The sequence below is a fragment of the Larus michahellis genome, chromosome 2 (assembly GCF_964199755.1).
Source record: "Larus michahellis chromosome 2, bLarMic1.1, whole genome shotgun sequence".
NCBI classification, from domain to species: Eukaryota; Metazoa; Chordata; class Aves; order Charadriiformes; family Laridae; genus Larus; species Larus michahellis.
The window spans coordinates 50,956,582-50,969,225 of record NC_133897.1 but is presented as its reverse complement, the minus strand read 5'-3'; the positions used below and the strand labels follow the sequence as shown (position 1 = coordinate 50,969,225).

The window sequence follows — 12,644 nt, the reverse complement described above, 5'->3', positions numbered from 1 at the left end:
AAGCGTAGCTGGAATTGAATCTGGTGAGGAATGTCAAAGACAACAAGATGGTCTTCTGTAAGTATGTAAGTGGTGAAAGGAAGACTATGGAAAATGTGGGCCCCCTGCTGAACAGGACAGGGGCCCTGATGACACATGGTGTGGAAAAGGCTGAAGTACTGAATGCCTTCTTTACCTCAGTCTTTACTAGCATGACTGGCTTTCAGGAATCCCTAGCCCTAGAGATCAGGGCGGAAGTCTGGAGCAAGGAATATGTAACCTTGTTAGAAGAGGAGAAGGTCACAGAATAGTTAAGCAAACTAGACATAGATAAATCCATGCATCCTGATGGGTGGCACCCATGAGTGCTGAGGGAGCTATCAGATGTCCTTGTGAGGCCACTCTTGATAGTCTTTGAATGATCATGGTGACTAGGGAGAGGTGCCTGAGGACTGTAGGAAAGCAAACATTGCTCTGACCTTCAAAAAGGAGGCCCCAGGGAACTAAAGGCTGGTCAGCCTCATCTCTATCCCCAGGAAGCTGATGGGAACTCTTTCCAGGCATACGAAAGACAAGCAAGTAATCAGGAATAGTCATCATGGATTCACCAAGGGGAAGTAATGCTTGACCAACTTGATGAACTTCTGTGATGAAATGCCTGGCTTAGTAGACAAGGGGAGAGCAGTGGGTATTGTCCACAAGTCATTGTCTTCAGTAAGGCTTTTGCTATTTTCTCGCATAAGGTCCTTGTAGAGAAGCTAATGAAGTATGGGCTGGATGAGCATCCTTGGAGATACTCAGAAGCAGACAGGCTTGGTCCTGGGCAACTGGCTCTAGGTGGCTCTGCTTGAGCAGGGGGGATGGACATAATGACCTCCAGAAGTCCCTTACAAATGATCATTCTGTGATTTTTGTGAAAGAAGGTACTGCAGTTTCAGTGTTAAACAGTGGGCAGTAAAACTTCCTAGCACCTTATGTCGCCTTGCTCCTGTGACTACTCTTCGGGAAAGAGCAGAGAAATTAGCATCTATAGGTCTCATACAGAAATGACTTAAAATCAGTGTTGTGGTGCTTTTCATGCTTTCAGAGCAGCTACATGTCCAAAACTGCAGAATGGAACGTGTCTGTCCCGTTGTGTTGAAAACTTCCTGTGCTATTTTTGAGTCAGGTATTCCTGGATTTTTACCTTCATCAAATCTTCGGTGTTAATATTATTGTGTACCTGTAGAAGGTTGGCAACACTTGTTGAGCAAGCAGTCAGAATACAGCCTCACCCCTCAAAAAAAAAAAAGAACAGAGAACACTTGTAAAAGTTTTATTAGTAGTGCTAGATTAAACAAAATGCTGTCTATAAATGCAGATGGACTTACATAGGTTATATCTGTGTGAGTAAAATAACCCTGGCAATTGAACAAATCTCACTAACAGGAAAAAATTCCCTCCTGTTAAATACAGGAGAAGAAACGATCTACTGCTTTACTCGGGTCCACTAGGTTCACTTAATTTTTGTACGGATTTATGTCATCAATGACCAAATGCTGCTGGGGTAAAGAAAAGCCTGTACATGTGTAGAGAATATACATAAATGTGCTGATTGCATTACAGCAAAAAAAAGCCCAAAACCCAAATGGTCCGTAGTTGGAGGTAACATCAGTCTATGAAGCAGTGAAAGGAGTTGAAGAAATAATTTGCTCATTCTCAGGGGTGTGATACCTGAACTTTTACCTTGTAGGGCAAGTCAATAAATGTCTTTTAAATTTAGTATACACTAGAGCGTAAAGTTTGGAGAGTAATGTAGAAGGTAATGAGTTTACTGCACTTGATCTTAGTGAACCTCTTGAAATCTCTTTTGTCCTATATTTTATTTAGGGAAATGTGATTTTGCAAATGAATATGTGCTGCTCACCTTGGAACAAAAAAAAAATCCCTGTCATTCAAATAAATTACTTCAAGCTTTGTCTCTTTTGAAGCACAGCAGTTCATCAAATTCACTGGAAAGATAGTTTCGATTATACCTGTTTGAAATTACTAGTAACTGGCTCTTTTAAAGGCTTATTTCTAAAATCATACAAAGCCTGAAAATCATACAAAGGCAACAGATACAGGGACAAAATTAAACATGGGAGAGCGGTATGTATGTTGCATGGAAAGTATAAAAACCCTGCAAGAGTTTGTTTTGGAAGACCAGTCTGTGGTTCTCAGTATGTTGCCTTTCATCAGTTTCAAAAATAAAGGTATTCAGCTTTGAAAAAGTTTTGCTTGGGGTTTTTTTTTTTTTCAGAAAAAAAAGTAGAGAAACAAGTACTTACGCATCATGTAAAATGAAATACTTAAACTTTGAAAGTATGAGGAGTTTTAAAGGGACCAAAAAGTTTCATTTTATTCCATTAATTCCTGTGCTGTGTAGTGAACCTTGTTATAAAAATCTCTTAAACAGACGTTTCAGGTGCCGGTATTCTTGTGTGCTGTGAACCAAAAGCTAATTCAGGTGCATTAAACCCAAAATAGCTTTCTGCTCTGACCCTTCTACTGATAAAGTTGTTTTCTTTTCTCTTTCAAGGTCAGTCCTATGAGATACGGATGCTAGATAATCGGAAAGCTGGAGACATACCAGAGATCAATGGAAAACTGGTGAAGGTGAATTGAAGTTCTCTAGACAATATTACTAATGAACCTCTGCTGGTTGCATATGGAAAGAATAGTTCTTAACCTTGTACTCTGATTCGTGGAGAGAGCTGGACCAGCTGATCTGACCAATAAAGGAAATAGGCATGGTGGAACCTAATCCCTAGTTTTGTTGTTTCAGGTTTACTACAAATTAAAAGAATATACATGTATGCATTTCCCCTTTAAGAATGGGTTAATTTCATGTAACTTTAGACAGCTAAAGGTGGGCTAGTCACTTCATGGATCCTTTATGAGGTCTGCAGTCTGATCTGTATTAGATGAGATGAATCTCCACTAAACGTGCCCGTGTCTTTCTGATGAGTAAAAGGAAGCTGTGGTAACAGTGATCTCAAATTTAGATATCTAAAGTTAGGTGAGAGAAATCCAATTGCATGAAGTATAAGAATGAGGCAGACTAAAAACCATCCAATTCATGGTACAAATTATTAAAAGAACTGGTGAAGGGAAGGGGTTTGGTTTTTTTCTTACAAGCATCTGACAATGTTATCAAATTCCCTGAAAAATCTCATTCAGGTATTGGGAAAGAAGGGAAAAACTTTAAAGTCATTTTGACAGTGGTAGGCATAAGTACACCGGAACAATCTGCCTATGGGATGCTTGGTCAGAGGTCATTCCAGGAAGTGTTAAGCACAAGCATAAAACTGGGATTTGTGAGTTCAATTATAGAACTTTTTACAACCTGGCATGTTGACTGTTTTGCCTATTTCCTTGTAACTTTGGCGTGTCTCTCTGCTGTAATGTTATAGGTTCGTATATTGATGATGAGCCATTTGGTAGATAGAATAGGACAAAGTAGAGTAAAAAAGTAAATTTTATCATAGCAAGACATTGTAATGCTGCACCAATGAACTTCACACTTCGAACGCTTAAATACTGGAATCCCGGTACTTTAGCAAAGAAGGCATTTAATGGTGGTGAAAGTGGCTGCAGATATTTCCAAGTTCCAAACCTGCCAGTTTGCAGTGAAAAAGGAGCGGTATGTGTGTGCATGTACACACGCATGCACATGTGCTTTCTGTTTTCTTTGAAATAAAACCGAAGAAATGCAGTGTATCTTGAAGAGGTGCTTCATTTAAAAGTTCTTGGATTTTTTGGATGCTTTTATCCCCTTTTAATACAAACAATAAGACTGTAGACTGATGGAAAAAAAATGAGGCAAACTTGTCTACGTTTTGTTTGTTCAGTAGCAATTCACGTGTACAGTATTTTTTCCCCTCTGTATAACAAATTACTTTGTGCATTCGTGCAGCAGAATAGAAACATTTCTTCAATATGACTAAGTGCACAGTTGTAGCAGAACTGGTCGTAAAAATAGGTATTGTTGGATAATTGCTTCTAGCTGAATAAAGTTAATCATATCATAGTATTTTTAGATTAATATTTCAGCTAGAATAGTTGGAATACTTTGGAAGTTGTTTATTATTACTGTTAATTAAAATAATAGATATGTGGTAAATATGTGTATAAATACTAGGAAGGGAATTTTCAATTCATTTTATTTCTTAAAACTTTCTACAAAAGTTCACAGAATTCCCAGTGAAAAAAGCCATCAATCTGTATTCACTGGTTTTCAGAACTAAATGAATTCTTTTGTGTTTGTTTTCTAAAATAAGTTGGTGTTGGCTGCACGGTGTTGATACTGTGCCATCAGTGTTGCTCGGTTCAATTCATGCAATTCATAGTGACCTTTGGAGTATGCAATCAGGTGTAATTCTCTTTTGCGTTTCTACCACATTTTCAAATACCTCCTGCTGCTCAGTTTTATTTCTGTGTCCGGGGTTATTTTGGGATACTGATGGTTGCAAAATTTTTTGCTGTAAATACGTATTTATCAGCACTGAGGCTATTTTGGAATGTTTTAACGCTTTATCTTCAGGCTTTTTCTAAACATATAGTAACTTTGTGGCTCATCAGGTGCTTGTTTCCTTCTTTGTTAGAGTATTATAAGAGTTGTGTTCCATGACAGAAGGTTGCAATATACGGAGCACCAGCAGCTAGAAGGTTGGAAGTGGAATCGCCCTGGGGACAGACTTCTCGACTTAGGTATAATTGTTTCTATCTGCTGCCACTGTATGAAATTCAATTTCCAAATTTAAATTGATCATGGTCACATTTATGCTAGGGCTGGTGAAAAAACACAGGCCAGTTTTCTGCGTGCTGCTTTGTCATAGTGTGTATTTTGAATATAAATGTTCTTAATGCTTTCACATTCATTTAAAATCTTTAAATGCAACAGAAGTAAGATTACTCTGCAACCGTATACATTTAGTGATCTTTCTAATTTTGATTACTAAATTTTACAGTAATTAGGAGAACACAGACAAAAGTAACTTTCTCTAGTAGACTGTGGAAATGACACTAACGTGGTTTCTTTATTTTCCGTAACTTTATAATCGTTGTTGCATAAGCTGCGGGGGGAGGGAAGGGAAGGGAAAGGAGGAGGAGAATGAAAAAACGCCCTGAAACTCTAGGCACTTTGTATGTTGAGTACTAAGTTTCTTCAGATTAGTCCTGAGAAACTGTTTATGGGCTTATGGGCAAGCCACCAAAGACCACCTTTTTTCATGCTGACTGTGTTTGTTGATGGTAACCTTATATTAAAATTTATTTCTAGTGTTTTCTTGGAAGATGATTATTTTAAAATATATACTACTTATTTTAATATAGATATTCCAATGTCTGTTGGAGTCATTGATATCAAGACAAATCCAAGCCAGCTCAATGCAGTTGAATTTTTGTGGGATCCAACAAAATGTACATCTGCTTTTATTCAGGTTTGAAACTTTACTTGACTGGATGTTTGTGTTTGGTGCCTTTCAGGTCACAAACCGTTGTATATTAACACTCTGAGACTGCTTGATTTCTTATTTGTGGAATAGACATTAAATACCAGCTTTGTAAAAAAACCCCACAGGTTCACAGCAACTGTTATTTCTACAAGGGTTCCTAATTAGGTTTTTCAACTTGATTTGAGTTTATACAAGCATCTTTTAAAAATAATTTAAATAAAAGGCTTTCAAAAAGCTCTTTGCGGAAAGCTGCTATGGTTAAAATAGTTAATTATATGGAGTATTAGAATTAATTTATATCCCTCTAAATAAATGTCACTACTATTTTTTTTTTTTTTTTTAGTTGAGACACTCACTGACCTAGAGATGAGCTTCAGCAGAGGCTTAGCTGGAGGATACAAAATGAAAATTAACGTGCTACAAAGGGAGTTTTAAATCAGACGTTCAAAGATGTTTCTTACTATGTCAGTAGGCTTCCTTGTAGTAGGGTTTTTATTATTTATGGAATTGATATTCAGGGCAATTGAACATCCTTTCTCTGGAAATTATTTAGATAGAATATTCGGTTTTGCATTGGAATTTTTAGCTTTTGTCTCAGATCCGTTTCTATTATGAAGAAAAGGTATAAAGTTTGAGGTAGGAGCATTTCTTAGTGAGGCTGCCAAAATAGATTAAGTTCCACATTGTCAGTAAATTAACTTCGATCTGGTGCAATCGAAGACATTTTTTTCTAGTAAGAATTACACAAGTACTAAAATGTAGTCTCCTTGAAGAATTGTGAGAGAAACTATTGAATATTTTTGTTTATGCGCTTCCTTAGAAGTGATAACAGACCGAGGGAAAATGGAACTGATTCTTACTCTGCAAGTGTAGTTCACTTACTGTAAAGGCTAAAGAACAAAGCATAGCAGGACTGATTACACTTAAAGCTTCAGTTCCCAGTCTATGGTTCTCTGTTATTGATGGCCACAGGAAATAAAAAGATAGTATTGTAGTCATTGAGAGTGCAGGATATGCTATTGTCCATGGTGTGTGGCTTGCTTAAAATTCCGTAAGGAAGCAAAAAAAATTGGGAGCGCTGTCCAGTGAGATTCATCATAACTCTGTTACACTGATTTTCTCCTTAGATATTCTTTAGGGGTGTTTCTAGCTTATAAACCCAGTCTTCAGGCTGATGTAGCGCTTGAGGCAATTACATACTGATAAAGTCCGCTGACTTGTACAGGAAATTGGGCATATTTGAAAATACGCTGATTTCACATGAGTTTAGAAACTCTTCCAGTCAATGACCTTCTATAGCTTTGATAATATTTATTACAAGTTTATTCTAGCTATAAGGCATTGGACAATAGTGTCTTGAAAAAGTTTTTCCTATATTCATGATAGATATAGCTGTCATCCACATACATTTTTCTTAAGATCCATCAAGTTCTCATTGAATAAGAATCTATAATGACTTCTGCTTTTTGGAGAGATTTTGGTAACACGCTTGGTTCCCCTCTTCCCTCTCAGCTCAAATGTAATGTTTTTGGCTTCATTTGCATGTGGGCATAAAAGGAACAAAACATTAGTTATGCAGCTTGGTCCTCAGATAGGTTGGGTCATTTGTTATTTGTCCTTAGAAAATGAATATGATGTTAGTAACACATATGAAAATTCATGTCTGGAATACTTCTGAGGGTCCTTTTTGTTTGTTGGTTGTTTTTTTTCAGGTACATTGTATCAGCACTGAATTTACCCCTCGTAAACATGGAGGAGAGAAAGGAGTTCCTTTTAGGATTCAGGTTGACACTTTTAAACAGACTGAAAATGGAGAATATACAGATCATCTGCATTCAGCCAGTTGTCAAATCAAAGTTTTTAAGGTAACAGTAGAAAACATCCTTAACAAGTCTCTCAGAAGCTCTCATAAAGATGGGGGACATCTTTATATTACTGCTTAACTTCTGAGATCAGATTTCAATTACAGAGCCATTTCCCACCTGCTTTCTTGTTCATGTAACTGTTCATTTTTAGCCAAAAGGAGCAGACAGGAAACAGAAAACAGACAGAGAAAAGATGGAAAAGCGAACTGCCCATGAAAAAGAAAAGTATCAGCCTTCGTATGACACCACAGTTCTTACAGAGGTAAGAAAATAGAATTGCATCTGCTTACTGAGGAGGAAATACATAGATACAGCCTATAACTTAGCTGCAGTCTTGGAAGGGTTGGGGAAGAATTAATTCTACACAAAGATAAGCTTTTTATTTGAGAAACTTGTCCAGTGAACAGCAACGTTAAATTTTAAGGTTTTGTTTAGTAAACTTTCATTTAGATATTTGATACGTGCTTGTATTAAAACAGACTAAGATTGAACGCTATTTGACTGACTGTACTGAACCCTAGAGCAAGTCTTTTGGTACAGATCTAAAAACCTTGGAGCTGAAAAGCAGAAAAAAAAAAAGAGGGGGGAATCTAGAATTTAATTGTCTGCCAAATCTGAGCTTCAAAGTGTTACTTTTTGGAGATTACTGAATTTAAGGCCAGAGCCTCAGGTTTTTGCATTTTCTTTTTATTTAAACATCAGTGAGTTCTATGCAGTTTTCTAAAGATTTCGGAAGTTTTTAAAAGGCTTTTAGATCTTTCCTCACTGTATAATGAAAAGAAATTGATCCAAATCTTTGGTGTTTGTCCAGATGAGGCTTGAGCCTATAATTGAAGATGCAGTTGAACATGAGCAGAAAAAGTCCAGCAAGCGGACTTTGCCAGCAGACTACGGTGATTCTCTGGCAAAGCGAGGCAGTGTAAGGGACTTCTGCTTACCTTTTCATTGTGCAAGATACCTTGTGCAGTGTTAGATATAGGAGAAACTTCCATAATATAAACTAAAAATATTTTGATTGCTGTGTCTTAATTTTATGCACTTTTATGTATACCAATTACTCTATGTTTGTTTTCAGCAAAGGAATCCTTCCTAAATCTAACACTTAAACTGTTGCAGAGGGACTGTGTAACTTTTAAAAGTCAAGAGCTTTCCATTTATGTGACTTTAAATTAAATAGCTTTTTGCTTTCCTGTGTGTCTGTAATTAGTGGAAGTAAGAACAGTGAAATTTAGCGTTTGTTCCATATTTGTATTACATTCAATATAAGTTTCCATGTACATCGGTATTTTTAAAACGCTGTGTAGCGTTGCAGAGGTTGATCGTTAGTTACTGATTTTTCCTTTAGCCATCTACATATTGTGCTCCAAGCAGGTTTAATGCAGTTCAGAAGAGTCAGCTCGTCTTTATGCCATGTGTGTGCTAACCCTGTATGTGCCCCCCAAATGAATCTAACACGTATCCTGTGCACTCTTCCTGTCAACAGTTAGCATTGTAGATTCCTTAAATGCTGTTTCTTAAGGTCAATATCATTGAGACCTTACATTTTTCAGATGAAAAACAATCCTGCATCTTCCATTTGGCAAGGTTAAATGTCAATTAATTATGTGACTGTGGAAGACAGTTATTTGACTGTTCTTTGAACAGACGTATTGTGCTGACAGCTCTTTCCCAGCAGTGCTTAGGCAATGACTGTCTGACTCTTGTCCCTCAGACATTATTTAGTTTATGATCTGTGAAAGTGATGTATAAGGTTTAGGTTATAACATATTTCAGTGTATGCTTCTTGTTGTTTATAAACCATGTAACTGGGTGGGAGGGAACAAGTGATATTAAGATGGGTTCTTTGGAGGATTTTTTTGTCCCCTGAAACTAAGCACTGAGCTGTCTAAATTTACCGACTGCTTTTCTTGATGGTTGGTTTTGTTTTTTTTTTTTCTTTCTTTCTTTTAAGATGCACCTTTAGCATTCTTTGGCAATGCAGACATTCTTTTATTTCTTCCAAATGGTCCTGGAGGCGAGGTATAAACAGGAGAAAACAGGATTTTATCACTTTCACTTATAAAGCAGGTCTGAAGCACCTTTTGAAGCTGGTCCTTGGAGGGCTTTCTACTTTCTTTTTTTCCCCATGCTCTCTTCTCTTTCTGCTGTTTTAAGTACTTTGTTGACCGATTATTGCTTATATGAAGAATAATAGAAAAAGGTATTTTAAAAATACATGACAAATCTCTTGTCCAGAATAGGACAAACTGTAGCCAAATGATACCTGAAAGTTGTCTAAACTGTTACTAACTTAACAGTCTCATTGAATACTAGGGTTCAATGGATGGGAGCATTACCCTAATTGTAGTGAAGAAAAATTGAGGCAGGACAGGTAGTACTGGACTTCTAATGCCTTTTCCAAAGGAGAAGGGGTGTGTGTGCTTATTTCTTCCCTTCTTGGCTGGGATGAAGGATGATCCACAGACTATTTTGGAATAACAGCTATGTAAGGCTTTCAGGTTCTCTTAATTGTGCAGCTGACTATGCCCTTTTTGCATTTGCCCTTAATACAATTTTATCTTGAGGTCATTTGGTCAGTTTGTTGAGACCATTTTGAATTTTGTTCCTGTAGGATGAAATGCTTTCGGCTGTGCTAATTTGGTATCATTAGCAGATTTAACACATAACCCATTCCATCATGACAACGATTTTTATAATTAGCAAAATTATTAGAAATCACCAAGCCCATAAAAAAATACCATGAAACGCTATTTTCGCGGTATTCATAGTGAAACCTTGGTAATCACTATACACTCATTAAGTACTAGTTTTAACTGTATAAGTTGAGCGTGCAACTTGTTTGCTTGATCTACAACAGGAATGTCTGATCTACATCTTGAAGACCAACTCATTAGCCTTCCTCTCATGTCACCAGACAGGCTTATTCTTGTGGGCCTTGTAAATATGGACAGGGGATGATGCCTGTTTCTACTTAAAGCAGTTCTGTCCTTGCAAATCTGTCTTCCCAAACGTAGCCATCAGAAGGTTTGGCCGTTATCAGACTTAACCTCATGTGTGCAGTACAGCCATCGCAGAGGGGCTTACACACAAAAACTAAAGACCTGCTTATGAGAATAGACACCGGTTTACATATTGTGTCTTTATATATGATAGATCACGTACTTCACATGTGCTAGGAACTACCGCTCCATTACAGAGGGAAAACAGGATTGGTTGGAGTTTTTCTTGTCAAAGTTGAGAGTGTTGGCTGTTACTTCGCCAGTGCGGCTTCCTGGATGCCCAGAAATAGCTTCTTGTTATCTTTTATTGAATTCCAGAAATTTAAGTAGATCCAGTCTGTAGTTCTCCTCCTTTTTAAAGCTGGGTATTGTTATCTTCCTCCTACACCTAAAGTATTACATAGACTCTTTTTTCTTCCTTATCTTTTGCATCTCATTTTGTATGTTGGCTTTTTTTATTTTGCCCCTCTGAGATTCTGGTGTTCTCTTTGCTGGATATTTCCAATTTTGTTTCTCCCAGCCCCCCCTGCCCCCCCCCCCCCCGATTTATTTCATCCTAGCCACAATCCAATTTGGACAGATTGGTTTCTTACTGTGCTTCCTTCAGAAAACATTGAATCTAATATATTTTCTTTCCAATTTAATTCATTTGGGATTCTAACACAATACTGAGAGTTGGGTGAAGCTTCCTTTCTGAATTGTCATTCTGCTCTGCTCTTCTTCTGTCCTTTCCTGAAAACCAGAGACTTTTTTCTAACTACCATCACCCATCTTTTCCTTCTCATTCATTTTCATACGAATGCCATCTAGATATACTTTTCCATTACTCTATTTTAATATTCATCTGATTCAAAATTCAGTGCATTCACTGCAATTTCTGCAGTATTTATACTGATATATCAGTATTTTCCGAACAGACATACGCATAGTTAACTACTTGTTAAGACTCTCTCGCGTGCTATGGAGCGTTGATTTTCCTCTTTTTCTATAGAGATGAAAGGCTACAAATTTAACACTGCCTTCTGGACCTCTGAGTGGATACACGGGTGACTTTTATCCAGGGGCCATTTTATGAAGGAGGAACTTTATTTTTTCCCTTTCATCCAAATATATAGAAGCTGAGCGTATCTAAAGAAGAAGAGGAAAACCCCCACCAGAATCTCTCCTCTGCTTTGAATTTGAAAAAACAGGCAAATCTGTATTGTGATAGTTAGGCCTTTGCACTTTTTTCTGTCTGTAGTATCTTGGTTGATTTTTGTATTAGTATATATTATGTTACATGTCACAAGCTAGAATATATAAAGCTACAATTTGATTAAACTTGGTCAAATGGTTGTTTTTTGCAGATAGAGCTGATTATAGGGCACATGGAAGTTAGAATTAGAAGACTTCTAGGTATAGACCTTGAAATAAATTGGAACGTCAAGTTTTGGACATGAAAGATTGGTGTAGAAGTTAAATATTCCCTGTAAGTGACTTAAATTTAGAATATAAAACCTTTTAGAGGCTACGAGAGTCAGAAAGTGGAGCTGGAGCAAAACTAATTTAGTAACAAGCATATAGTATTTCTTCAGTTTATTTCTCTGTACATCTATACTTCGTATAGCAGTATCAGTAGCATACAGGATATGTAGTGTGGGTGACTTCACATTTTGGGAATAACTTCTGCATTCAAAATACTAAGGCCTATATGAGCAAAAGTTTTTTTGCTTTTGCCAACAACAACTGCGGTTGTTTGGGGCAAGAACCCTGTATTTTATAGCTTTCTTGAAAAAGATCTGTCCCATGTATAATAAAATTGCGGCCCTATTCTCTAAAGATGATGCTGCGTAACCAAGTATAATAAGACTAATTTGGAGAACAAACTTTTTTTTTCATGTTGATTCGGTATTTGAATATAGTATGGAGTTCTTTGCCAAAGTTTAGTTGTACTCTCTTGTAAAGCATGAATTTGGGCAGATTCAGGTAGATTTGAAGTAGGAAGGGAAATGATATTAAACAGTGGCTTAGAATAACTTGAATTTTTGCAATTCTTTAGATGTAAGGAACGTTCTGAGTTGAACTGGTACATATCCTGAGTCTGAAAAGTCATACTTAGATTTCCTGTCTTCCTTTTTAACTCAGTGAATCCATTGGTCAACACTTCATAACTTCATTCAAGTCCTACACAGAAGAATGTCAAAGATGTGAAACCAAAATAATTTCCTCCTTTTCAAGAATTAATTAGTTTGGAAATAAAGGCGTTACTTCCAGACTACAGTTGTTGCATTAGTAGCATTGTATCAGTGTATTAGTAATGGAGGTCAGGCAGTCTTGAGACCTCA

At 37.0% G+C, this 12,644-nt stretch overlaps 1 protein-coding gene across 4 annotated transcripts in view; it reads left to right on the top strand.

The window, feature by feature from the left end:
* UBP1 (upstream binding protein 1) overlaps positions 1-12,644 on the top strand; it is a 39,745-nt gene that overhangs the window by 14,865 nt on the left and 12,236 nt on the right. For 2 of the 4 annotated variants that reach the window (XM_074575339.1, XM_074575338.1), the window contains exons 3-8: positions 2,540-2,616; positions 4,605-4,710; positions 5,335-5,441; positions 7,169-7,321; positions 7,473-7,583; positions 8,133-8,240. In XM_074575339.1, coding sequence (XP_074431440.1) covers positions 2,540-2,616; positions 4,605-4,710; positions 5,335-5,441; positions 7,169-7,321; positions 7,473-7,583; positions 8,133-8,240 — 662 coding nt within the window. The remainder of the gene's footprint in view (positions 1-2,539; positions 2,617-4,604; positions 4,711-5,334; positions 5,442-7,168; positions 7,322-7,472; positions 7,584-8,132; positions 8,241-12,644) is intronic. The other 2 variants (XM_074575341.1, XM_074575340.1) reach the window with 1 other exon arrangement.